This window comes from Homalodisca vitripennis, chromosome 2 (assembly GCF_021130785.1).
Source record: "Homalodisca vitripennis isolate AUS2020 chromosome 2, UT_GWSS_2.1, whole genome shotgun sequence".
Taxonomy (NCBI): domain Eukaryota; kingdom Metazoa; phylum Arthropoda; class Insecta; order Hemiptera; family Cicadellidae; genus Homalodisca; species Homalodisca vitripennis.
The window spans coordinates 86,218,589-86,243,814 of NC_060208.1; the positions used below are offsets into that span (position 1 = coordinate 86,218,589).

At 36.7% G+C, this 25,226-nt stretch overlaps 1 protein-coding gene across 1 annotated transcript in view; it reads left to right on the forward strand.

Moving 5' to 3' along the window:
- Positions 1–3,022: 3,022 nt before the first annotated feature.
- Positions 3,023–25,226, forward strand: part of LOC124355713 (cilia- and flagella-associated protein 44-like) — a 55,073-nt gene continuing 32,869 nt past the window's right edge. Inside the window, exons 1-15 of the mRNA XM_046806872.1 lie at positions 3,023–3,258; positions 4,064–4,226; positions 5,260–5,399; positions 6,892–7,055; positions 7,476–7,606; positions 7,878–8,028; positions 10,262–10,452; positions 11,582–11,818; positions 13,903–14,058; positions 14,419–14,613; positions 15,573–15,695; positions 18,541–18,684; positions 18,807–19,329; positions 20,519–20,738; positions 22,745–23,030. Coding sequence (XP_046662828.1) covers positions 3,080–3,258; positions 4,064–4,226; positions 5,260–5,399; positions 6,892–7,055; positions 7,476–7,606; positions 7,878–8,028; positions 10,262–10,452; positions 11,582–11,818; positions 13,903–14,058; positions 14,419–14,613; positions 15,573–15,695; positions 18,541–18,684; positions 18,807–19,329; positions 20,519–20,738; positions 22,745–23,030 — 3,003 coding nt within the window. The 5' untranslated portion in view covers positions 3,023–3,079. The remainder of the gene's footprint in view (positions 3,259–4,063; positions 4,227–5,259; positions 5,400–6,891; positions 7,056–7,475; positions 7,607–7,877; positions 8,029–10,261; positions 10,453–11,581; positions 11,819–13,902; positions 14,059–14,418; positions 14,614–15,572; positions 15,696–18,540; positions 18,685–18,806; positions 19,330–20,518; positions 20,739–22,744; positions 23,031–25,226) is intronic.

Here is a 25,226-nt window from a genome sequence, read left to right on the forward strand (position 1 = left end):
ATTTCTGCTTCTTTTCCTCCCCACTGCAGCCCCTCAACCTCCTCAACCAGAACTCCATCAAATCTCACCCAGTCAACCTCTCTTAGGTTCCACGATCCTTCAGTCATCTCATTTCTGTAAGTTCTTCCTACCTCCATTTCCTTCACTTCAAACTTTATAAGTCGATGGTCGCTCAGTGACTCTTCTACAACTTCCCAGTTGACAATTTTTCTCGTTACGTCCCTTGTTCCTAGAGTAACATCGATGTTTGAAGATCCTCCTTGGGTGTTCTCGAAGGTTGTCCAACGGTTCCACCGGTTTACTATCTCTAACTCACAGGCTTCCACCATTTCCTCTACTTTCTCCCCTCTCCTATCCGTCCTGTTACTCCACCACAACCTGGATCTTGCGTTTAAGTCCCCACCGATGACGACTCCTTTTCCCCTGCTCTTCCGGATGATCTCCACTATTTTTCTCAGATGACCGTCAATTCCCTCTGACGGCCGACAGTATAAGCTGACAACCTTCAGTGACTTCCTTCCTCTTTCTAGCATCACACTCACGCAAGTATTATCAGATTCTCGGGCGACTAACATGGCATCGATCGAATCTTCCAATACCACAATAGCACTTCCTACCTCAACTCCTGCTCTCCTTCCAAAAAACCACCTCCCTCCGCATCCATTAATCTGTCCATCTTTCACATAAGGCTCCTGTACGAGCAACACCTCAAGACCCTCCTGCCGGCTAACTCTCACCATTTCCTCCATAGTTATTCTTCCTCTTCCCACATTTATCTGTCCCAGTTTACATTCCATAGTCGATCTGTTCATTGTACCTCTTTACTGCTTTTTCATACGCTGGGCATCCTCTCCAGCTTGCAGGGTGTCTCGCGTCTAGCCTGCCTTCTCTGCTGCAATTTGCACACCTGGCCTCCTCCTTTTTTGTATTCTTACAGTCTTTGAAGACATGCTCCTTCGCGCAGTGCGAACAACTTGGCTTGTCATTTGTGCAAAACTTTGCCACATGTCCAAACCTTTGACACTTGTAGCACCGTGCTAAATCCACATAATCTTTAATCCTGCAGCTTCCCCACTCAATGTATACCCTACCCTTTCTCCTCAGCCAGTTCCTCACCCTCACTGAACATTCGGCTACCATATGGTTCCTCTTAACTTCGTTTCTCCTTTCAGTTTTTTCCTGGTATTTGTGCTTCACCGTGAATTCTGTGTTGAAGTCCTCTTCCTCAATCTCACTTCCCTGCATATTCCGCTTATAGATCTCTGCCTTAACTGCCTCATTACTTAATGCCGGATTAATATCGTAGACCATTACCATGGGATTCTTCTTTGTCGGCTTTTCTACTGTCATACCCGCACTTTTCAGCGCATCACTTTTCAGGAGGTTTTCCACCCCTTCCTCAGATTCTGACTTTATTATGACTCCGTTTCGGATCATTCTCAGTCTTCTAACCTTAAGCCCTATTTCTAAAGGCTTCACAAGCTCCTTCAACTTCCTTTTTATCTCCTCGCTTTCCTTATTTTCCTGCTTTACTACGACCAACTTTGGTACTGGCAGCACTGGGCCCTTCACCCCCGTGATCTTAGGCACTTCCTTTCTTCCAAGGGCCTGAGCAAAGGTAGCCTGATTCCTTGCTTCGTTCCCTTCTTGCCCCACTCTCAATTCTTCCCTGACTGCTGTCCTTAGGATCTGCACCATCCTACCACCTTCTTCCTCCACCCTAGCTCCTAAGACTGCTCTTTCTTCCCTCACCAATACTATCTGCTCCTGGACTTCATCCATGTACTCCTCAAACTTGCTGGCATAGCTTTTCTTTACCATGTTTACAATCTGTGGCAGCTTAAACCAATTTCGCATCTTCCTTAATGTCTTTCCAAGGTTTTCCAGGGGGTCCACCCCAAGATGCAGTTCATCGCCATCATCACTTCCTTCAGGGTCTTCATATTCTGTTTCCTCAACTTTCCTACTTTTCGCTTTATTCCCCCCATCATTTGGGCTCCACCTGGCCCTCTTTTTAGAAGTGTCTGTTTCTGACTCTGATTCCATCTGACTACTGGCTGCCGAGTCCGAGAGAGAGAGAGAGAGAGAGAGAGAGAGAGAGAGAGAGAGAGAGAGAGAGAGAGAGAGAGAGAGAGAGAGAGAATTAGACAATTAGACAATTTCTTTATTTAACTATTTATGTCATTATGATATTTACAATTAGTTAATAGTTTTAAAATAGTTTTACTCAATAGAGCCAAATTTTGACACATGTATTTGGTAAGGTCTATTTGTATATAACATTCTCAATGTCTTCATTGTGTATGGTTAATAATGCTTTTATATCTTAACTTTATTTCTTAACATGGTTACAGGGATAATTGTTAAACTCCTATTTTAATTGTGTTTCTTTTTCATATTACTTGTAAAAAACCTTAAAATGAAATAATGATTTTAATATTTCGTTTACAAATATTATAAGATTGTTCCTCTCCTCCCCTCAAAACATTATTGTAACTAGTGGCCATATTTGCTAATATTCGCGATATTGTATTGAATGTAGCTAACAACCAGGAAAATTTAATTACTTTTTAATGTTCTGAATTCCAACCTGAAGTTACTTCAAATTGGGTCAAACTATTGTTTTAGGGTTTTGTGATATACAGTACGAATTTGTTACAAATATATTTCTTCAAACCTGTTTATTTCTGGCCACAAACTATAATTTCACGTTGACGTTGGTCCTTAATGAAATAATACAATAAACAAAACCATACTAATAATTTACTTATTTACTTACTTTGTATTTATAGAAAGTAAATTTTTATATTAATCTCACGAAAATAGTAATACAATACAAGTAATCGTAAAGTTATTCTAATGTCAAATTATGTTAAAGGAAAGGCCACATGGAGACAGTTAAATAAGTAATTTGTAAACCAAACTTTTCATATGTGAAAGGAAAACAAGTTTGTATCATATGATTAAATAATGATAAAATAATGAAACTAATCTTTGTTTAAAGTTTCATATGTGTAATTACAGTTAGTCTTTGGTTACATCTTACAGAAAAAGCGCTACTGTAAACATTTTACCAAATATGTCGGGAAAAGATATTCCAAAAGCCTCGATTGAAGAAGATGAAGCCATTCGTTCAGAAAAGGAGTCCGGAGACGAAGCATCCACACAAGCGTCTTCCAGAGCGTCAATACTTTCAGTGCAACGAGTATCGGAGGTACCTTCCGAGATCAGACGCCTCTCGAAATCTGTGACTTTTGAGTATCCTCTTTAAGTAATTTTGAAATTAATGTTCTCTAGTAAGAATACATGAAAATTTATTGACAGGTACTTTTGGATTGTAACAAACACAACAACAATAAATCAAGTAATTAAACATATGATTGAGTGCAAACATACAAACTGAATCAACGTTTTGAATTCGTACGTATAGTATTAAATCGTCTTTGCTGTCTTAGAATTTCCTATAACTTTGGCTAGATTTAGACTGATGATGAGATGCAGGTTGATTCTAAGATAATTTATTAACGAATAACAGTAAAACTGTTATCTGAGAGATAAACAAAGAATTAGAGAGAGGGGCAGTATTAACAAGTTAATTATAATGATAGATCAAGACAGTAATGTTCTACTCAGCTGGTATACGTGTTCATATTTTCGTAATACACTAGTTTTATCGGCGAAGTACACTGTTTATTAAGTCGATACGTGATTGGACTTCCCCGAGATTTTAACCCATGATCTCGCAGAGAGCCGAGTCTATATCTAAAAAGTTTTTTTACCTTTAATCTTATTCTATTCAAACAAAATTCAGTCTAGAATTCATTATCTCATATGACGAATATCTTTCTAAATTCCATTTAGGTCTACTTACATTATTTAGATATTAAGGTTAAGATAACTAAGCAGGTTATCTGGTTTAGATAAATTATCTTACCGTACATAATTTGATTCTTGATTTTCAAGATTGCCTTGCTAACCAAAAGAGTGAATTCTATAAAATACAATGTTAGAATATATATCGATATAAAACTGCAATATAGAATTTCCTTAACATCGATGACAGCTATTCTTTTAGCTACGATTGTAGGCAGCCCTTCAACCTGTGTGTGGCGGACGAGACGACGCTGGTGTTCTATTCTGGTTGCCTGATACACATTTTCGACGTCGTGGACAGGAAATTCACGTTCAAAAGAAGTTTAAATGGCAGCGGGATCGGGCACATTGCTGTAAGTACATGATCAGTGAGTTAGCGTAAACATTTGCATGCCTCGTTACAGAGACGTGACTCTTGAAGAGTGATACACATACAGTGCTAATAAGTTGTGTCAAAATATCTAATAAAAAGGCCATATTATGCCTTTTACTCAGTAACGCTTGTATAACAAATAACAGTTTTACCATTAAGTTTATTAGATTTAGAAGACTACTAGAATCACTAGATACTTTAAAAATTAAGCAACGAATCCCTCCGCAGCCAGGGCAACCGAAGATATTCCCGGAGCACAGTGTTTGTACGTTTCCCCCCTCTTTTGGCAAAACAAAAACAAAAATATTATATTCTTAAGAATGCGTATTCCAAATACTAATTAATATTTCGTTATTAACGAAATACTAACGACCTCATTTACTTAATAAAACCACATGATAATTAAAACCAATAAACAGGATTTAACAAACTTTGTAGTGTCAAATTAAAACTCCCCAAAAGTCTGTTGTTTCATTTTTACAAAATAATATAACAGCTAAGCACTTGACGTATCCACACATGACGTAGAGTAATGCTGGGAAGGGTTGATTCAATACGAATGTTAAGTTCATTTCCAGTTCACCTACCACTTAGTGTAGTGTCTGAAATCTAACGTTGTGATAGTATTGACTCATAGAATCTGGAATCAATATCCGTCTGAAGAGATCCAAAACAGTGGAGACGAAGAAGGTCATAACGAACTCTTCACATCGTTTCTACATTAGAGACACCTAGACTATAAACATATGTAATCCAGATGAAGTGGTGTTCTTATTGCCTTCATTTTTTCTTCCTTATCTTTCATTTTCCACGAACTAATTATATCCTCACCTAACGAAGAGGATATTAAAACCTATCCCTCGAATCGTAGTGTTATACTTTTTGTAACATGTAACGCTGCCAAATTTCCGATAATACAGAGATTAAGGATATATATAAAATGTCGTTTTGTTTCATAAACTACCATACACGTATGTGTATATGTCGTGTTTTTATTTCTATAATGGCTTCAGAAAAACCCAATGGAGGACCATCTGGCGGTTGGGGAAAAATGTGTTAATCCTCTCATCATCATCTACTCTTGGCCTAACTTTGAAGTCGTATCAAAGATGTCTGGAGGAACCACCAGAGCCTACTCACATCTCGGCTACAGGTCTGTATGTGTGTTTGGTATCTAATACATGTTATAACCGAAACTTTGCGTTACATTAGATCGTAATAATGAAATTATTACGAATGTTGTGTTGAATGTAAACAAGATAGGAGTACGCTGCACCACGTGTCCCGTAACAAGACTTCGCGAAGGATTCATGTAAAATTTCAAGTCTACAGTTCAGTACATGTTTTATAGATGTCCTGCGGACGATAAGCAGGAATAAAAAAAATTTCTTTCAGCAGACAAAACAGAAATTGTGTCAGCCTACTGAGTGATATACTTTAATGACGGAAAGCCAAATTCCATTTTTTGAGATTTACTCTCATTCTTGGCATGACCTTTTTGCTTTGTGCAATGTTGTTGCATTATTCCACACAAACAATTTTTACATTAAAGATACAATATTATTTTACTGGAGAGTAGTTTTAGATAGTGAGTTTGATACCGTTTCGATTTTCCATTAATGTTTAGATCTAGTTTCTAGTTTCAGTATATATGTCTTTTAGCAGAGAGCTAAGTGTCACTTTTGCGCCACCATTAAAGGTAATTTAAAGTACAATAAAAGTTTTCGTGAGCGAACAGATATCCAACACCAAATATCATTAAGTATGCACATGTCAGGATATGTATTTAAATGCATTAAAATAGTCTACAATAATATATGTTGTTATATTATTTAAGATTCGCTACTTGAGAAATAATTTGTGAGGTCTCAGGTCTTATATGCAGAGTGTAATATTCACAGCCCTGAACTCTAGTATGAAATACTCGTAGACAATGAGGTATTCAAACTAGCTGGGTATGTCAAAATCTTAGTTCACAAGCCATTTTCACGGCTCGTCGGAAGTGAGGACAAACGAACAGTGGAGTCTCCTCGTACTTAATATGTAGCCAAGAACTCTCTATTCTATATTTTATGCTGATAAATCGTGATAGTTAAAGTAGAGATCAGCACAGTATTCCGGACCGAAAGAATAGAACAGACCCAATTTTAGGAACAGAGTTGTTTATGTGATCGATCAGCTTGGGATCTATAAGAGCATCAAGATCCTGTGTGATATATATTTTCTCTATCTTAAAGACTCCAATTTCATACAATGGAATTAACTACAGTATAATTATTTGAGTCGAAAGGAGTCTTTAATAAATGGCAGTGTAACCATAATCTAACGATCTTAACTCAATAAGCTTGTTATTAAAGTACACGATAAGATGCTATGGTAAAATTATTGGAGTCTGTTGATGGTTTGATTTTAAAGTCTTATTAGAGTTGTAGTTAAAATTTGTTGTTAGACAAACGAATAACAAAGGATATCACTTCGACTTATATTATTACACATAGGCCCAGTTAATCATTTTATCAAGAGGAGACAATATCCGTTGATCACAAAGAAGTTTGGATTACGTGTTTATACTCTGTGGTCATGCTTACATGTGACTTGTGTAACTCTCAAATTTCTGATTTCTAATGTTTATTGTGACGTCACAGCCCAGACGGAAGTATGCTGGTGTCCCAGGGGAAGGAGCCAGATCACCTCATCACGATATGGGATTGGAAGGAAGCTCATATCATTCTCCGTGTCAAGAGCCACGGGCAGGACGTCTTCAACGCCGAGTTCTCACAGTTTGTCCCCGGCCAGCTTACATCAAGTGGTATGTGTCTTTTGCTGTCAAATACTGGCCCACACATAGTTGCTTTAGTTGGCTTTTGATATAGCTAATCTTATTTCCACTCTTGGATTTCTAGTGGCATTTGTGACATTAAACGTACAGCATCTATGAATGAACTACACTGGTATACAGTTTAAGGTGTCAATCTTTGAATCTGAGCTACAGACAGAGCGGATCTGTCACCATTGCGATTTTGATTGGTACTCTTTCTTTTGTACTGTATTTCATTCCTACGATTTTTGATGGGCTTTCTACAGAGGCTTGTGGCTCATGGGGGTGGCACAATTAAAGGCTATCTCCAACTAATGTACATATGGAAAATAGAAAAATAGCTTTATACACGTTTTTAAGTAGGCACTATAAGGACATTATTCTGATTCGACGGTGTGTTTCTATTTCAAGGTTTGGGTCACATCAAGTTTTGGAAGATGGCTAAGACATTTACTGGGCTAAAACTGCAAGGGGAGTTAGGACGATTTGGTAAAACGGAGATATGTGACATTCTTGGAGTATGCGCAATGCCTGACGAAAAGGTAAGACTTGGAAAGTCATATTTTACAGTCGGACAACTAGTTTTTCTTTGCTGTGAGAACATTTTGTATGTATATTTAAAGTAACTTCTTAGGACGTAATGTGTATTATAAATCGTACAGTTTCTAAACACGTTCATTAAAATATTGTTACTTTCACATTAAATTATATTTACAATGTCATAAAATATTGATATATTATACTTTTCAATAACATTATATTCTTTCAATACAAAATACAGACATATTTCGATGAATGTTGTGTATTGTGCAGGTGATCTCGGGAAGTGAATGGGGAAACCTGCTTGCTTGGGAAGATAAGCTGATCAAGCTGGAAGTCAGGCAGAAGGCCAAAGGGAATTGTCACACCGCTCCAATTTCACAAATTCATTACAATCCTTTTGCGGAAGACATCATCTCTGTCGGTATGGACTTTAAATTTACTAACGTAAAACCAAATCCGTTTCATTGTTCCGTAGTGCGAGACTACGGAGGCAGTCTGTGTTTAGTCTTCTATTTTAGGCCAGTGGTTGGACAAATGCATTTTTCTTGTGAATCACCCTGATGTTTTCATAGTGATCCGGTTGTTTCAATACAAACGAATAATCTAATGGTTTTCTTAAATTAATTTGCTTCTTTGGCATAGTAGACTTATAATTTTATCTAATCGAATTATCTTCATTCCTTTGGGGTTATTTCATTCTTTCAACCAATATTTGAAATAAACCGTTAATATTTCAAAATCATTCGTTGTGTTACTGTTGTAAGGGAAATATTTTGTTTACGCTAACTGAACGTGTTAACATAAACGGTTAATATTCGCAACTTCTCCTGGTGTATTATTTATCAATCACTGATTGGATTTTAAGTATTGTGTTAAATTTAATCACTACATTGAAATACACACCAATCAATACCAGTACCAATATAGTTTTGATTGTAACGTGTTATTTTCAGGCAAATTCAAAAATAATTTGGCTGTTCTTTTGATCGAATTAAGAACAGCCAATACAAGCTCCATTTTCAACATTTTTGTTTTAAGCTCTCAAGAAATTTTTACAATTACTTTAATTTTCTATATTTTCATACGTAGCGTATACGTGATGTATATGTTGTACAGCGGACTTACTACCATATTTCAGAATTATTATGTTTTGCATTTAATTTTAACGTTTGTTTACATATTGCTACATTTTTGTGTAGTTACGTACAATGTGCATAGTTTTATACTTTGGATTATTGTAATTACTGGGACACATATACCAACTTTCGGGTCAACCGTACAGTGCTGTAGGTAATGTATAAATACGAAAGACAATACAAGTTATCTGTTGATGTCAACACATAAAGACGTGCATAATAATAACCTTTGTACGGCAGATGCATCTCATAATATCTGTAATATTGTTTATTAGCTTGAATTCTTAAAAGGACACAACTGCCACTTCATGGACCATCTAGCTCTCTGTTCTCGATTGTACCCTCTATTTTTTTCTGTTTTGGAATATATGAATATTAGCTAAACTTGCATACAATACAGTGTATGCGCTCGATTTTCGATTTCTGTTCGCTATATTATCAAATTTCCTCGGCTCAGTTTACGACTTATATCGGTTAAGTTCTAAGCCTATATCGTAGTCATTCCCGTATCAATATCAGTACATAATGGATCGTTAACCTCCCGACGGTTTTCTCAAAAAACTACACTTCGTGTGTACGATACACTATCTGTGATTACATTTCCAAAGTTCACGGATTAGCTGCGCTCACTTTTTCTACACTTTTAGTAACGCAAGGAATGACTATTTGAGTAATTTTGATGCCCAGTTCTTCTGTTTTTACTCCTTCACCTAATGTAAATACTCTGAGCTTACGGTGTCAAAGGAATCAAATTTCGAATGTCTTACGTACGTAGGCTACATTCACTATTTGTTCATTTAGTTTATTCTATATCAATAGTATAATAACATCCAAAATGAAATGAGTTTAATTCGCCATTAGTGCCATCTTTATAAAAGCTGTATAATACCGTTGTCATTTATATTTACTACATCGTCTACTCTTTCTCGAAACGCCAGGTTATTCCCATTCTTATGAGAACTCTGTAATCTAAATATATTTCCAACTTTTCTTTCTATAAGAACTTAATATTATTGTGAACATTTTGAAACAAAAATAGCTAAATCGGTACGGCAATAGCTGGATAATAATGCGCTTTCCTACGAACAGCGTTACATTTCATTTTTATGTGAATAGATAAATACGACTATACGTTATGTAAGCATCAACCTACATTATTCGTATCGTTATTAGCCTACATAAGCATGCCGACAGTAACAAAGATTGCGACAAAACTAGCTCCTACAAGTTCACCTATCTCTGACCTAAAGTAACAAACTAACGTCAGTCAACATTTCTGATATTATCAGGAACTCATTCCATACTGATCTAACAGGCACAATGACCAACTCACTATCCTAATAGGTGTGGACGGCTGGATTAAGATGTGGACGAGAGCAACCATCGATGCTGCCGATCCTCCAGACGAGGAGGGTTGGTTCCTTGAAATGCAGCCTCTGCTGGAGCTAGAAGTCAGGATGAGCTCAGTCTGGCCATACTGATCATGCAGACACAATGACCAACTCATTATGCTAATAGGTATGGACGGCTGGATTAAGATGTGGACGAGAGCAACCATCGATGCTGCCGATCCTCCAGACGAGGAGGGTTGGTTCCTTGAAATGCAGCCTCTGCTGGAGCTAGAAGTCAAGGACGAGCTCAGTCAAGCCAAGCTCATGTCTATCTGCAAGAAGTCCAGTGATCCTTTAGACCACGATTGGTTCGGACAGGTATATGATAGTAATTTCTGTAGTCTTCATAGGATTTTAAACTTAAATGTTGAAATTAACGAAAATATTTTAGTAGTTTAACTGCTTGAGAGTTTTTTTACAAAACTACCGTAGAAATAAATGGGACAACTCCATTCAAAATTAATTTTCTTGGCGATTTTTAATGATTTAAGTAGTTTAAGTTAATGCACTAAGAGAAATTTGACCAATAATAAGTAATACACTGCAAATTTTTGGTCCTTCTAACTTTTCCCTTTGTTTGAAGTTCTTTAAATGGATGATTTAATAAAAAGTGATTATTCACAGACTATAAAGAGATAAACTACTCAACGAGACGTTCGTTACTTGGGTTGTCATTACTTGCTACCTTGAGATCAAATCTGTTCGTTCGAATGCTTATTAGAAACGTACAGATACATAAGGTTTACTATCCAATATATATACTATACAACAATAAATATAAGTTAACGATACAATTTTATTGTCACGAAATTATTTTAAATGTACGCTCTGTATTTTCAATGTGGAAAGTTTCAGGTGGAAAATGACATGTCACTCAGGTGAATTCTGTGAAAATTACATGCAATTTTGACGATAGATTCTTTTTTTCTGCTTTCTAAAAGGAAGCTATGTCGGCGAGACGATCGGTTTCACTTTAAAAACTTATAGACACACATTTAGACTAAATATTAAAGATAACGATATTAGGCGAATAAGTATGTTTAACTGCTTCTATTTAGTATTCTGTATTTCATACTATGATTATATTATGTTTATACGGCAGTGAGTCATGGCCTTGTATCGAATCCTACTGAGATATGAGTTGAAAAAAGTAAGGAGGTGAACTAATCATGAGATAAAGATTTAATTAGATTCCAATAATTTATAATTCAATTATATGAAATAGTAGCGGAAATGGGAAATTATAAAAAGAAACAACTCATCATTACTTAATACATAGATCATTAATTGATTTACAATTTATAATAAAATAAATTGCAATAACGAAAATCCAAAAACAAAACACTGAAATGTAATCGAATAGCCTCTTCATAGAATATTTTTAATTCGGCCATTGCTTTTTCCCACAGTAGCAGATAAAGTATAGATGAAATCTTAAATATTCCAGGATGCAGACGGAGGAATCTGGTCGTTGAACCTATCTCCTGAAGGTAATGCTCCTGAAAGACTGTTTACTTGTCACTCTGGTGCAGTGGCGGACATAGCACCCTCTCCCATCGGCTACTATGTCGCTTCCTTGGGGTCCAACGGTTGTCTTCTGATACACGACATCGTGCAGATGGAACTGCTCATCACCAAACGGTTTAAGGCCGCCGGCACCTCCTTGCTATGGATGCCAATCCATGTAAGAATGTATCACCTCACAGAACTTGTGGCGGGGTTTTTTAAATTAGTGGAGAGGTTGATATAAATTGTTTTACTAAAGTTGCACAAATGTCAATTTTATAGAAAAGCGAGTATTCAAATTTATCTTCAAATAGCGGTATGCTGAATAATCTCTTTGATTATGACTTTCTATAGTGTGTAGTTTACGACACGTATCGGATTCAACAAAAGACTAACTACTTCCTTATGGGATTTTAATCTCTAGTTGTTTATGAATCTATTTCGTCAAGAACATCTATCTTGCGTTACATATAAAATAGGTTAAAGTATGTTGCGTGCAGATAACTTTACCGTTATTAACGGTCCGAATTGAACGGTCCAAATGGTCCATTTGTTGAAATGAGAAATTAAAAGATTATAACTACTGCATAATAATAATAATAATACAAAGTATTGTCAGTTATCTCAACTAATTGTATCACTTATGATCTCAGTAACAAGAATAAAAATATAATGGGACCTCTCAAACTTCTATAAAATCCCAAACTCCTTGTGACTCGTCTGAAGTACTAGAAATCAGTATCTTTCATTCTATAGTACTAGAAATGCAAGATATAGTGTAGTAGGTATACTGTATCACTGCCTTATGTTACCTAAATTTTTATTGTTTTTTTAATATCTCTTTTCATGGAGAAAGAAAATATAGTATACTCCTCGATTTACAATATTTGCCTAAGTCAGTTATCAAACTAATAATTTTTACAAGTATCTTGGATTTAAATTGAAATTTTTAGTGTTCAATTATATAAATATATTGCTAAGTAATGTACTTTCTTTAAATTGGTGGACCTATACAATTGTAAAGTGACATATTTTTTAAGTGGCGGTACATTGTACTCGAAATATGCACAATATGTATTAAAACTTAAATTTTTAATAAATTTTGCAAAAGTTATTTCTTCTATGCTTCGTTATAAAAATCTTTAAAAAAATCACATTCAAAAGCTTAGAAATAAATTGTTTAGTTCACAACCCAACCCACGTTCTACATGATTAAACTCATTGAACACATAAGAAACAAAATCCAGTTTAAAACCGTATATACAAGGGTTACTTCTAACGGAGCTTAGTAAGAGATTATTACTATTGGTTAGTCATCATATTTAAAGCAACCAATCCTGTAGTGTCATCTACCGGCTTTTCTATTCAGCATTCGTCTACTGTAGAGACAACTAAATAACATTTTAGTGTGTTGGAGTAGAAAAACACGTACTCGTAATATATTTATAAGGTATAAAATTTACTTTCTTTGCATGACTCCCCTCACAATCCTCACAAGCCCAAAAAAAGAAATAATTAGGGGAACCAAAAGACTTTATTTCAAATCTCTATTATGTGAGCCATGTTTTTGAAAGCCTTGGTAAAGGAAACTGGATAGCGCAAACTGGAGATATTGACGCCTGTCCTACCCTGAATGACAACAGATTTAAAATTAATTGCTCGGGAGATGTTTCAGGTTGCAATTTCACATTTTTACACAATACTAGCACATTCAACCTTATCGATAATTACCAATTAATTACTTGAACCTTATCGTCTTAGATTGTCTACTTTGAAACAACATGATGGTAAGAAGACAAAAATTACTTCGTTTATAAATCATTTTGATGCATACTTAAGTTCTTCTTTCTATAATAGAAAATAAGTTTAAAAAATGATTGGGCGTGATTCAAGATACGATGAAGGATTCTTGAACTCACACATTAAAAGAGAGGATTTATATGAGAGATTTCATTTTAAAATTTTTAGCCACCCTCAAACTTTGTAATTTTTTTGGCTCGTGGTCTTATTAAGTCATGAATACAAACATTAGCATTTTAATGTATTATAAATACATTATGAATTTAGCTTTCTCATTCCAGCACACTAAAACCTAATTGTTTCCAGACAGTTAATCCTGTATGTAAAGTAAGATTTTGAAAGTACTTCAGAATCCAGTCACTGTTGTTTGATAATTTCTTAGTAATGTTGATATCATTGGTTTTGATTTTATAGCTTTGTAAAAGTAACATAAAAATGAAATTGTTGATATATTGTTGACAGGTGGAGGCCAGTGGCGCCGTGCTGGTGGGCGGGTTCGCTGACGGAATGGTGCGAATGTTCGTGGTTAGCTTGCGTGAGTTTCAAAGAGCTCGGCATTCCAGCAGCAGCTGTGACCCTCAGTTAGAGTTCATTAATATGATACAGGCGAGTACAATGGTAGGCGGTTGTAGCTAGGTTGGTGCTGGCATTACTAACATCCTAACTCTAGATTAGTCCCTGGACCACAGTAATGAGTTTACCAACGAATTTACTAAAAATGTGTAACACAACATACAACAACAAAACTTTACCATATAATGTGAGTTAGTTGTGAGAATACATTTTGGTATTTTCATAGGCATAGTCCACGAATAAATGGGTAGATTATAGGAATTTATAAGCGCTGATCATAAGTGTCAATTATTTTTTCTTGTATGCAATATACTTAAGAACTGTAAGTAATACCTATCGCTTTATAATAATTATATAAGTTGCATGCATATTTTCAAACATTCAGTGAAGTTGTCTCGCTTGTAGAAGGTGAAGGCACATAATGCTCCGGTGACAGTGGTAAGCCTGAATCCCCGTGGCAGCATCCTTGTTTCTGGCAGCGAGGATCGCACCTTCTTCATTTACCAGATCCTTCCTAAGCGAGAGTACATCATTCTCATCCCCATTGGCTTTGTGGAGTTGCTGGCGCCTATCAGCTACATAACCTGGAGGCCACATGAGGTAAGTGGAGATCTAAGATATCCATTCACCTGAAAGAGGATAGGAAAGTTTGCCAATATAATATATGAAACATTATAACAGGTTTCAATACAAGAATCTGTACTAATTTAGAGATTGATATTAAATCGGTGTAGTTTTAGTACAATTAATCTTATTATGTCAAGTAAAATAAATTTGAATTAAACCTAATAATTATTTTTCATTCGTTTGTATCATATCAATAAAACATTTAACGGCTTTCTCTGGCGAGAAAATCTAGTAAAAATACAGTTATCTCACATCAAGCATATACCCATTTCTATTTTGTAGATACAATGCTTACACAAACAAATCGCACTCATCCATCGAAGTGCTAGATGTTACTTGACTTAATAATAGCAATAATAAAAAAAAATACTATTTATCTACTTAACAAAGTCATTGGCTAGTACTGTATTTAAAGTTAAGCTAAATCAATAAATTATATCCACATACTTGTTTATTCATTTATTTACTTCACTTATAGTGTTACCATATACCTAAATCATACACTACCACATATTGACCATAGACTCCAGTATTCGCTCAATAACAATGTGATGCACTATTAATCAAAATATATAACATTGGCCATGTACTCTGGCTGTGTTTTTGTATTGTACATTATACCTGTGCATTAATGAGATGAGTGTTATAAATTATTATAAAACTGTTTAGCATGTAAACACATAAATCATAATAAAGAAATACTATACCATTATCATTAGACCAATACTACACATAACCTAGATATTAAATAACATAAAACAGCGATTAACTTTAGAATTGAATTCCCACATTATTAAAGAAGGCAGCAGCGTTAGTCGGCTGTGTGGACGGTACCTTACATGAGGTGAATTTGCCCGAACGTCCGTGCTCGATCAACAGCGCTACATACAGTCTGCAACCGTACAAGGAATTACTGTTTTTCGTTATTACAGAAGGCAGCAGTGGTAGTCGCCTGCGTGGACGGTACCTTACATGAGGTGAATTTGCCCGAACGTCCGTGCTCGATCAACAGCGCTACCTACAGTCTGCAACTGTACAAGGAATCACTGTTTTTCGTTATTACAGAAGGCAGCAGCGGTAGTCGCCTGCGTGGACGTTACCTTACATGAGGTGAATTTGCCCGAACGTCCGTGCTCGATCAACAGCGCTACCGTACAAGGAATCACTGTTGTTCGTTATTACAGAAGGCAGCAGCGTTAGTCACCTGCGTGGACGGTACCTTACAAGAGGTAAATTTGACCGAACGTCCGTGCTCGATCAACAGCGCTACCGTACAAGGAATCACTGTTGTTTGTTATTACAGAAGGCAACAGCGTTAGTAGCCTGCGTGGACGGTACCTTACATGTGTGTATCCTTCTTTGTGTTATTAGTTGGATACATGTTTACATTTCCTAACTTAGTCTTACAATCTTTTTCTGACATAACTGAAACACAAGCTCCACTATCGACTTCAAATACAATTTCCTTACTTTCTACTAATAACTGTACCGTTATTGGCTCAATTGTATTAATCTTAGTTTCTATTTCTTTATCCGTAAATAGATTGGAAATGTCATACACATCGTCATTGTCTTTATGTTTCCAGTGATTATCTGAACCTGACTCTGCTGATTCTTTACTTTCCTCTACATAGTGCTGCCTACCTTTATAAACATGTTGCTTTTTATTGCTGTAAAACTGTTTCCCTTTAGCTGAAGGCTCATTACACCTATTTGTAAAAACATTTGGTTTGTTGTCATTAGGTTTGTTAACATAATTTTTCGATCTACAAACTCTTTCAAGGTGTCCCTTCTTTTTACAATGATTGCACGTGTACTCACGAAACCGACATTGCGATGCTGTGTGTGATCCTCGCTTGCCGCAACAATAGCAGGTGATGTCTCCCAGCGCCTTCCCGCCGTCCGATGACCGTCTCGCTGCGCTGCTCGCCGCCTGTGTCCTTTTCGGTATCGACCCGCTGCTCTGCATCCAGTGAATACGTCCTCCTGTAGTTGTCATCTGGGCCGCCCCCTTCTCAGCAAATTCCATTGCAGTAGCTAGTTGCACGGCTTTTTCATAAGTGAGGTTTTCCTCCCCGAGAAGTCTTTTCTGTATCTGTTGGTCTCGCAGACCCGCGACTAATCTGTCCCTTAAGTAGTCTGGCAATTTATCACCGAATTCACAATACTTAGATAACTGTTTTAAATGCACAATATAATCGCTAACCGTTTCATGATCAAATTGATTCCGCCTACTAAATTTAAATCTTTCCGTGATAAAAGAAGGTTTGGGATGCAGATGATTCGCTATAGTGTCCACAATTTCCTTGTACGACTTGTCAGACGGTTTTTCTGGTGTAATTAAGTCTTTCAGTAACGTATAGGTCCTTACACCCATAACTGTCAACAACGCGCTTAGTTTCTTTGAATTATCGATATCATTAAAATCCATAAAAAGCTCAAATCTCTCTATATAAGACTGCCACGATTCTTCCGCACTATCAAAATAACCCATAGACCCGATAGTTGCCATTTTGTCTTCTTGAACACTACGTAATAATTGTGTAAAATGTCCCCGGTAAAAATAATCGTCTAACGGCATCAATTGTAACGATAAAAATATCAGCCTGTGCGCTGCTTACCCCAAGAATAGTTTATATCGATCGGCGTACCTTACTACTCCCGACCGTTGGAATGTCCGGAATGTCCTTGCACATTCGCGGTTATTTGCACGTTTTCATTACGTTTGTTGCCCTTTCGCACTATATCACTGTAATTCACTGTTTCAATGTCCCGAATGTCCTTGCACATTCGAGTTTATTTGCACGTTTTCATTACGTTTGTTGCCCCTTCGCACTATATCACTGTAATTCACTGTTTCAATGTCCCGAATGTCCTTACACATTCGTTGTTATTTTTATCCTCGTCGCCACTGTAATGTATGCGAGTCGACACTGTACACTCTATGGGTCAGGATAAATAATTAGACGATACATTTAGAGTATCATTGCTCTAGGACCGCTCGTAAAGGAACGGACGGGACACGGGGGTTACATGACGGTGTCTGGTGGTGGACTCAGGGTGGACTGCTGGCTGGCCAGCTTGGACCGTTGGTTGTAGGGTAGTGGCGTGATGTGACGTCACAGGAGAGCAGCCTATGAGCATTCTTTATTCATATCAGACCATATCGTATGTTACATCGCCTGACAATACATACTGCCAACATCACTGGTGCAGACATTAAATATCACTATGGGTACATTACCAACTTAGTACTTATCACACTAAATACACTACAAGGAGAATGTGCCCAAACGTCCGTGCTCGATCAACAGCGCTACCTACAGTCTGCAACCGTACAAGGAATCACTGTTGTTCGTTATTACAAAAGGCAGCAGCGTTAGTCGCCTGCGTGGACGGTACCTTACAAGAGGTGAATTTGCCCGAACGTCCGTGCTCGATCAACAGCGCTACCTACAGTCTGGAACCGTACAAGGAATCACTGTAGTTCGTTATTACAGAAGGCAGCAGGGTTAGTCGCCTGCGTGGACGGTACCTTACAGGAGGTGAATTGGCCCGAATGTCTGTGCTCGATCAACAACGTTACCTACAGTCTACAACCGTACAAGGAAACATTGTTGTTCGTTATTACAGAAGGCAGCAGCGTTAGTCACCTGCGTGGACGGTACCTTACAGGAGGTGAATTTGGCCCGAACGTCCGTGCTCGATCAACAGCGTTACCTACAGTCTGCAACCGTACAAGGAATTACTGTTTTTCGTTATTACAGAAGGCAGCAGCGGTAGTCGCCTGCGTGGACGGTACCTTACATGAGGTGAATTTGCCCGAACGTCCGTGCTCGATCAACAGCGCTACCTACAGTCTGCAACCGTACAAGGAATCACTGTTTTTCGTTATTACAGAAGGCAGCAGCGGTAGTCGCCTGCGTGGACGGTACCTTACAAGAGGTGAATTTGCCCGAACGTCCGTGCTCGATCAACAGCGCTACCTACAGTCTGCAACTGTACAAGGAATCACTGTTGTTCGTTATTACAGAAGGCAGCAGCGTTAGTCGCCTGCGTGGACGGTACCTTACAAGAGGTGAATTTGCCCGAACGTCCGTGCTCGATCAACAGCGCTACCTACAGTCTGCAACTGTACAAGGAATCACTGTTTTTCGTTATTACAGAAGGCAGCAGCGGTAGTCGCCTGCGTGGACGGTACCTTACAAGAGGTGAATTTGCCCGAACGTCCGTGCTCGATCAACAGCGCTACCTACAGTCTGCAACTGTACAAGGAATCACTGTTTTTCGTTATTACAGAAGGCAGCAGCGGTAGTCGCCTGCGTGGACGGTACCTTACAAGAGGTGAATTTGCCCGAACGTCCGTGCTCGATCAACAGCGCTACCGTACAAGGAATCACTGTTGTTCGTTATTACAGAAGGCAGCAGCGTTAGTCGGCTGTGTGGACGGTACCTTACATGAGGTGAATTTGCCCGAACGTCCGTGCTCGATCAACAGCGCTACCTACAGTCTGCAACCGTACAAGGAATCACTGTTGTTCAAGAGCGTCAAGTCGGAGCTGATCCGCGCAGAGGAGCTGCGGGCCATCGAGCTCAAGAAACAAGAAAAGCTAGAACGCAAACGAGCGGAACTCACGAAAATAAAAGCCGACAACCCGAATCTGGACATCAACGAAGAACTTTATTTGAGTGAGCTAAATGATTATTTAGTTTATTTTCAAGGCCTTTACTCAAGTTTACTGTGTTATACCTCCATGAGCTAAAACAATTAAATTATTTTGTAGGATATTTTCTCTAAAAATGAATTAAACACTTTTATGAAACAGGAAAGCAATCGCTATTGTAACATTTTCGATTGTCTATGATTGAAGTAGAAGAATCGCGTACAAATCCAATTAGATCTTCCGTCTAGAACACCATACCGGGTTAGCCAAATTAAGGTGAAATCCTACAACCCGGTAGCTAAAGCTGTAGGGGAGTAAATTATTGAAACGAAAGGCCATTATCTGGAGTAGCTGTGCCAGGATTTCGAACGCGTTTAGTCCACAGTTAAATAATCCCCCCCTCCGTTATAATATTCAAAATTATAAATTTCTCTTAATGTGTAACATCATTTACAGTTGTATATATGTTTGAGGGCTGGTCGAATTGTTCGTGTTGAACACAAGGCACTCGACTTGTGTTTGACAGAGGAAACATGTCGCAGGCTGTAAGGCATGAACCACATAACTGTAGGATTTACTACGCCAAAGTAAGTTACTCAACTGAAAGATTTTATTTCTACGATATATTTTCGTGGTTTTGATCATTTTAATCTTTGGGGTTTCCTAATTACTCCATTACCTCTTACTTCATCAAATTCTGTTACATTCTTATTTTAAAATGTTGGAAGGATTGTGATCGAAATACGATTTGCCCGAACATTTTCCATCGTTCAGTGATACGATAAATCACACAGAGGAAGTGATTAGATTGCAGAGCATGAAACATAGTGTTACTGATTTCTTGTATCACTAAACGATGGAAAATTTCAGAAATATATCCTATTCTGTTAAAATTAAATTTGCATATGGTTGTTGCTTTTCTGTGTTACCAAGCCTTTTGTTTCCATTTTTTCCTCACCCCATAAACATTTTTACTTTTATGGTCTTTAATATAATGTCAAATATCTAAACTATTTCCGTAATTTCTTTTTAAAATATATTTATCTATAGTAAAAGAGTTTTAAAACTGCTGTTCTAATACAAGCATTGTATTAGTGAATATTATATTGTTCCGTCAAAAATGTTGAAAACATTTATAACTGTTATTTGTACTTTTTATTCAAATTTTTAGTACATTGATTAGAAGTTAATAACATTTTTGGAATATTCTTTAGTGGACTCGGACGAAGAACTAGAGTTTCCGCCGCTGTATTACCCTGAAAAACCCAGTCCTATCCTGTTTGTGATTGTGCTACCCAATGACAACCTGCTGCTGTCCATGGGCGATTACGACTGTGGTTATTTGTATGAGTATGCGTTTGGTGTGACCGGACCTGTAAAGAGCGATCCAGTCCCCAATGCTTTGAATATTCCAATCCACTGCTACACCTACCTGTAAGCTGTTGGCCAGTATATTCCTCAAGTTATGGTGATATTTGTAGAATTATTTCCTTCCATAATTACAATATGTGAGGGATTTCATAATTCTGATCATAGCACGTATTTTTTCAACTGGTATTACAGATTAAGTTAAACATACGCCAAACATCGGGTCAGCGAGGGCGGCTTCTCGCTCACCCCACAGTGGAAAACATCCATCCTGGAGAGCAACTCCCAATATACAGATGTTTACCGTCGTCAATATCTATGTAGAAGTAGAAAAATGAGTGTAAACGCAAGAACCCTTCAGTTAATGGATTCGAAAGTTATCGAGTACACAGAAAGATACAAATAATACCAGAAAGAGAGGCCCCACTAAACGCTCATCACATTCTTCGTACTAGCTCGTTTTAAACACATAAATACGTTTGAAGGTCTTGATTTTTAAATCAATCAATTTATTGTACATCTTCTGTAGCATACAGACATGTAGGCTATAAGTCTATAAGTGGACACAAAACGAGTTCATTTACGTCTGTAAACGTAATGAAAATTAACAAAAATTGCATAATTCAGTGACAAATCTATTCATTTCACGTGGCAGTATCTGTTTCAAGGGCACTATTCTAGGCATATGTAAGCAATCGTATAAAGTAGCAAATTAAATATTATAACATTGTTTTCGAGTTGTAAGCTAAGTTCCAAATTTCAAGACACTAGGGCTTTACAAAGTTAACAGACAAGAGTGTGAATTAATATACACTTTTTAATTACTATACATGGATCCGTGCACCTTCAATCCCATTTTCATTAATAACCCCATTTAAAAACTCGTAAAAATGCCCTTCGTTTGGTAATTAGATTGGTTTCAATGTAACATAGATGCCCAAGCTTTGTATAAAATGATCCGAACCAACAAAGTAAATTTATCTCATGTGTTAATACTCGTATAACTTATGCTTAACGTTCACCATATAGGTACCCTGTTTACAAATTTGGTTTATGCTATAATTTTCTTGTTACCAACATGATTACCAGAATGGCAATGTAAACAGAGCCAAATTTGGACAGACATAAATTAAAACTCCCAATGGACCAATTTGTACAATTTTCTCGCTAAACACGCAGTCAGTCAATAACTATTTTGGGAAAATATATTGGGTTCAAAAAGTTCAAGATTATATAAGTAGTTGAACACACACTTTGTTGCTAGCCTGACTGAATATTAACATTTGTTGAATTTGATTCTTTCTAGAAATAAAAAACACGCACTAAAATCTGAGAATGAGCTTATAATTCCCCTCGGAACCAACCTGTTTCCAGACTTATCTCTACACTCTTCTCAATAACTTTCTACCAATAAGATCTCAGTTATGTTAAGATAGGTTGTTGAAGTATTACTTAAACTTACCTGAGAGATACCTTAGTAACTCATGTTGGCCCTATTTACCAAATGCACTGTGATGTCTACCTCTACGATAGACCCAACTTTGGCTACGAAAAATATTATTTTATACTAAATGCAAAATATCTTAAGTACATTAAAACGGTACTGCACATCAATGTACTGTAATATTAAAATTCAGTTTCAATGCAATAGCCGTACGCCACAAATTTTGCGCATTTCAAATTTGCATAACCTACTGCTATTGCGTATCTGTATATACTATGTATACATTTTGTATATGCACTTGCAATGTGATAATGTTTTCGTAAATTTGTGGCTCTTAGGTTATAATTGATCATTAATTCGTAATTGAAAATCAAATTAAAACTAAACATTAATAAATGAAAGATGGCCAAAGCGGTTTCAGATATTAAAAATTGTTCCTATTTGTGGAGGTTTTGTAATTTATATGGGATAATGTCGATTTCCTAATTGCTGGCCCAAATTCTAGGTCTTTTACATCATACATTACTATTTGTGACACTGTTACATTTATACAAAGTGTATTTTAACTAAAATCTGATTAATCTGACTTGGTGATATAGGCCACTAAAGTCTCTACACTCTGTTTTAGATGCGATGGGCAAGTACTGGCACTCGGCCTAGATAATGGTATCGTCCGGTTAGTGCACTGTGAGGACGGAGTAGCAGACATGACGTTGTACTACGATCTGCCCATGCATGACACAGAGCAGGGTGCCGTGCGCCGGTTAATGACAAGTAACGACGGTAGTTACCTCTACAGTTGCGGGACCGACGGTAATATCTTCAGCTACTCGATCAATCGTTGGGGATTCCTGACTCCCATAGCGTCCTCTCTGGCGTCGAGACAAGGCTCGATATATGTCTCCGCCTCGATAGTGAGTGCAAGATAATTTAGGATTATTGCATTGATAATACTGTACATAGTGTCAATTACTAGTAAAATACTTTTGTTGGTTTAAACACATGTATTTTATGTTATCATTGCTGATTTACAAAATAGAATGTGTTGTACATTTATTGTATACTTGTATACCTCGATATCCTAAGCTTGAATACTTGATAACTTATTATGCTTCATGTTTTTGCCGTACAATTTTTTGGCTTTGGTGAGTTCATCGTCATGTTTTAATACCAATTTATATACACTATTATATACAAATCTAATAGCGTCTGTGTGCGTGTTTTTTTCACTCAGTCTCGTAAAATCTATTGGACCGATTGTACTGAAATGTGACATGGACATTCTAGGGACCATGGTTAACGCCTATTCCTATGTCGAAAATCCCTCCGCGCTTCGTTCTACTAGTCTCTTGAAGTTGCGAAAAATGACATAATTACAGCACACAAACGTATTACTCGAAGAGCCTATTAAGTGTAATCAACTTTTATCTCTAAATATTGTTTTATGACTGCACAAACACATAATTAATTAATGTAACCATTATTATAAATGTATTGACATTTATAGTTTTCAAAAAAAGCTTAATAATAACAAAACTTCTTGCTTAAAGTTTTTCTGGAATTGCTGTTCAAACAAATTTAAAAATATACCATAAAAATGTAATGTCACCTGAAAGTTTGGATTGATTTTGGAAAAGTAACAAGTTAGATAGCTTACAACATTGCACAAACTGTAAATTAATAACTACTTAACCAAAACAGAGAAATTATATGAGAAATTATCAAATTCCAGAATAGTTGCGTTATAATATTCAATTTTATAGTTTCTTAGTACCAATTTACAAGTATGATGTTTGCAATAAGTAACATTGCGATATCACTCTTAAAGATTTCCTATCACTTCCTACAGAACAGTTATGTCGGGGGAGAGTGGGAAATTGAAATAATTTAGCGCGATCTTTGGACTGGTCGTTAAGGTGGAAACCACCCAGTGTTTCCAACTTAAAATTCAGCATTATGGTTCTTACATGCTGATGATTTTATTCCTAATTAGTATGGTAGTTATATATATACAGGGTGTTTGAAAAGTATGGGTACGGCTTAATATTTTAAAAACCATAGGAGATAACATCTATAAACATTGCACAGTGTCATATGGCTATGTAAACTATTTTTTCTTGGTATTACCATGACATACCAACCATGGGGGAACGGCCCACGGAGGAAAACATGGAAATCTTAAATTGAAGCATGGGTCGAGAGTTGAATGCCGCAAACCGCATCTCAAAAGGTTTATCCAATCAGAAATGGCGGGTTGTTTTAGGTACACATTGTAAAGTACATTATGCGCTGCCATTTCTGACTGGATCGTCGTATTCTGATGGGTTGACGGCGTTTCACTCTACTAACCAATGTGTTTTCACTGACTTTTTTTAATTAGCAAATTATGTCATAAATTTATAACACAATAAATAAAACTAAAAAACATCGGTATTTATTCCGTGGGCCGTCCCCCCATGGTTGGTATGTCATGGTAATACCAAGAAAAAATAGTTTACATAGCCATATGACACTGTGCAAAGTTTATAGATGTTATCTCCTATGATTTTTAAAATATTAAGCCGTACCCATACTTTTCAAACACCCTGTATATACCAACAAGTCAAGTGTCTAACAATTTTTGAATTAAAATTATTTTTTATAAAGTTGGTAAATTTTAAATGTGACCACTATTATAATTGCTATTCGTATATATTTATTTGGATACGTTTATAAGAAATAAATATTTTTTAAGCGATTTCAATTTAAACGGAAAGTAATAGAATCAAGATTGTGTCTTTGAAGTTTAACGGTCATACTTCCCGCACAGTGCCTAAAAACCACCAATTTAAAAATGCAATATTTCCTCGTAATCGAACTTCATCTCTGTCTATATCAACAACTTAGCCACTAACGTGAATATCAGCTTAATCGATGTTTCCTGAAGAGTTAGCTGATTATAGCACCACTGTTAACTTTCAATCCATATCATTGATTGTAGTCTTATTGCTGTAACCGTTTTGGTTTGGCAGTAACACAGCCCAAAAATAAATGTTTCGTTAGGATTGATGCACAATGCAATCGTTGTGCATTTTGTTACTAAACAAACAGTGGCAGGTCATATTTATGTG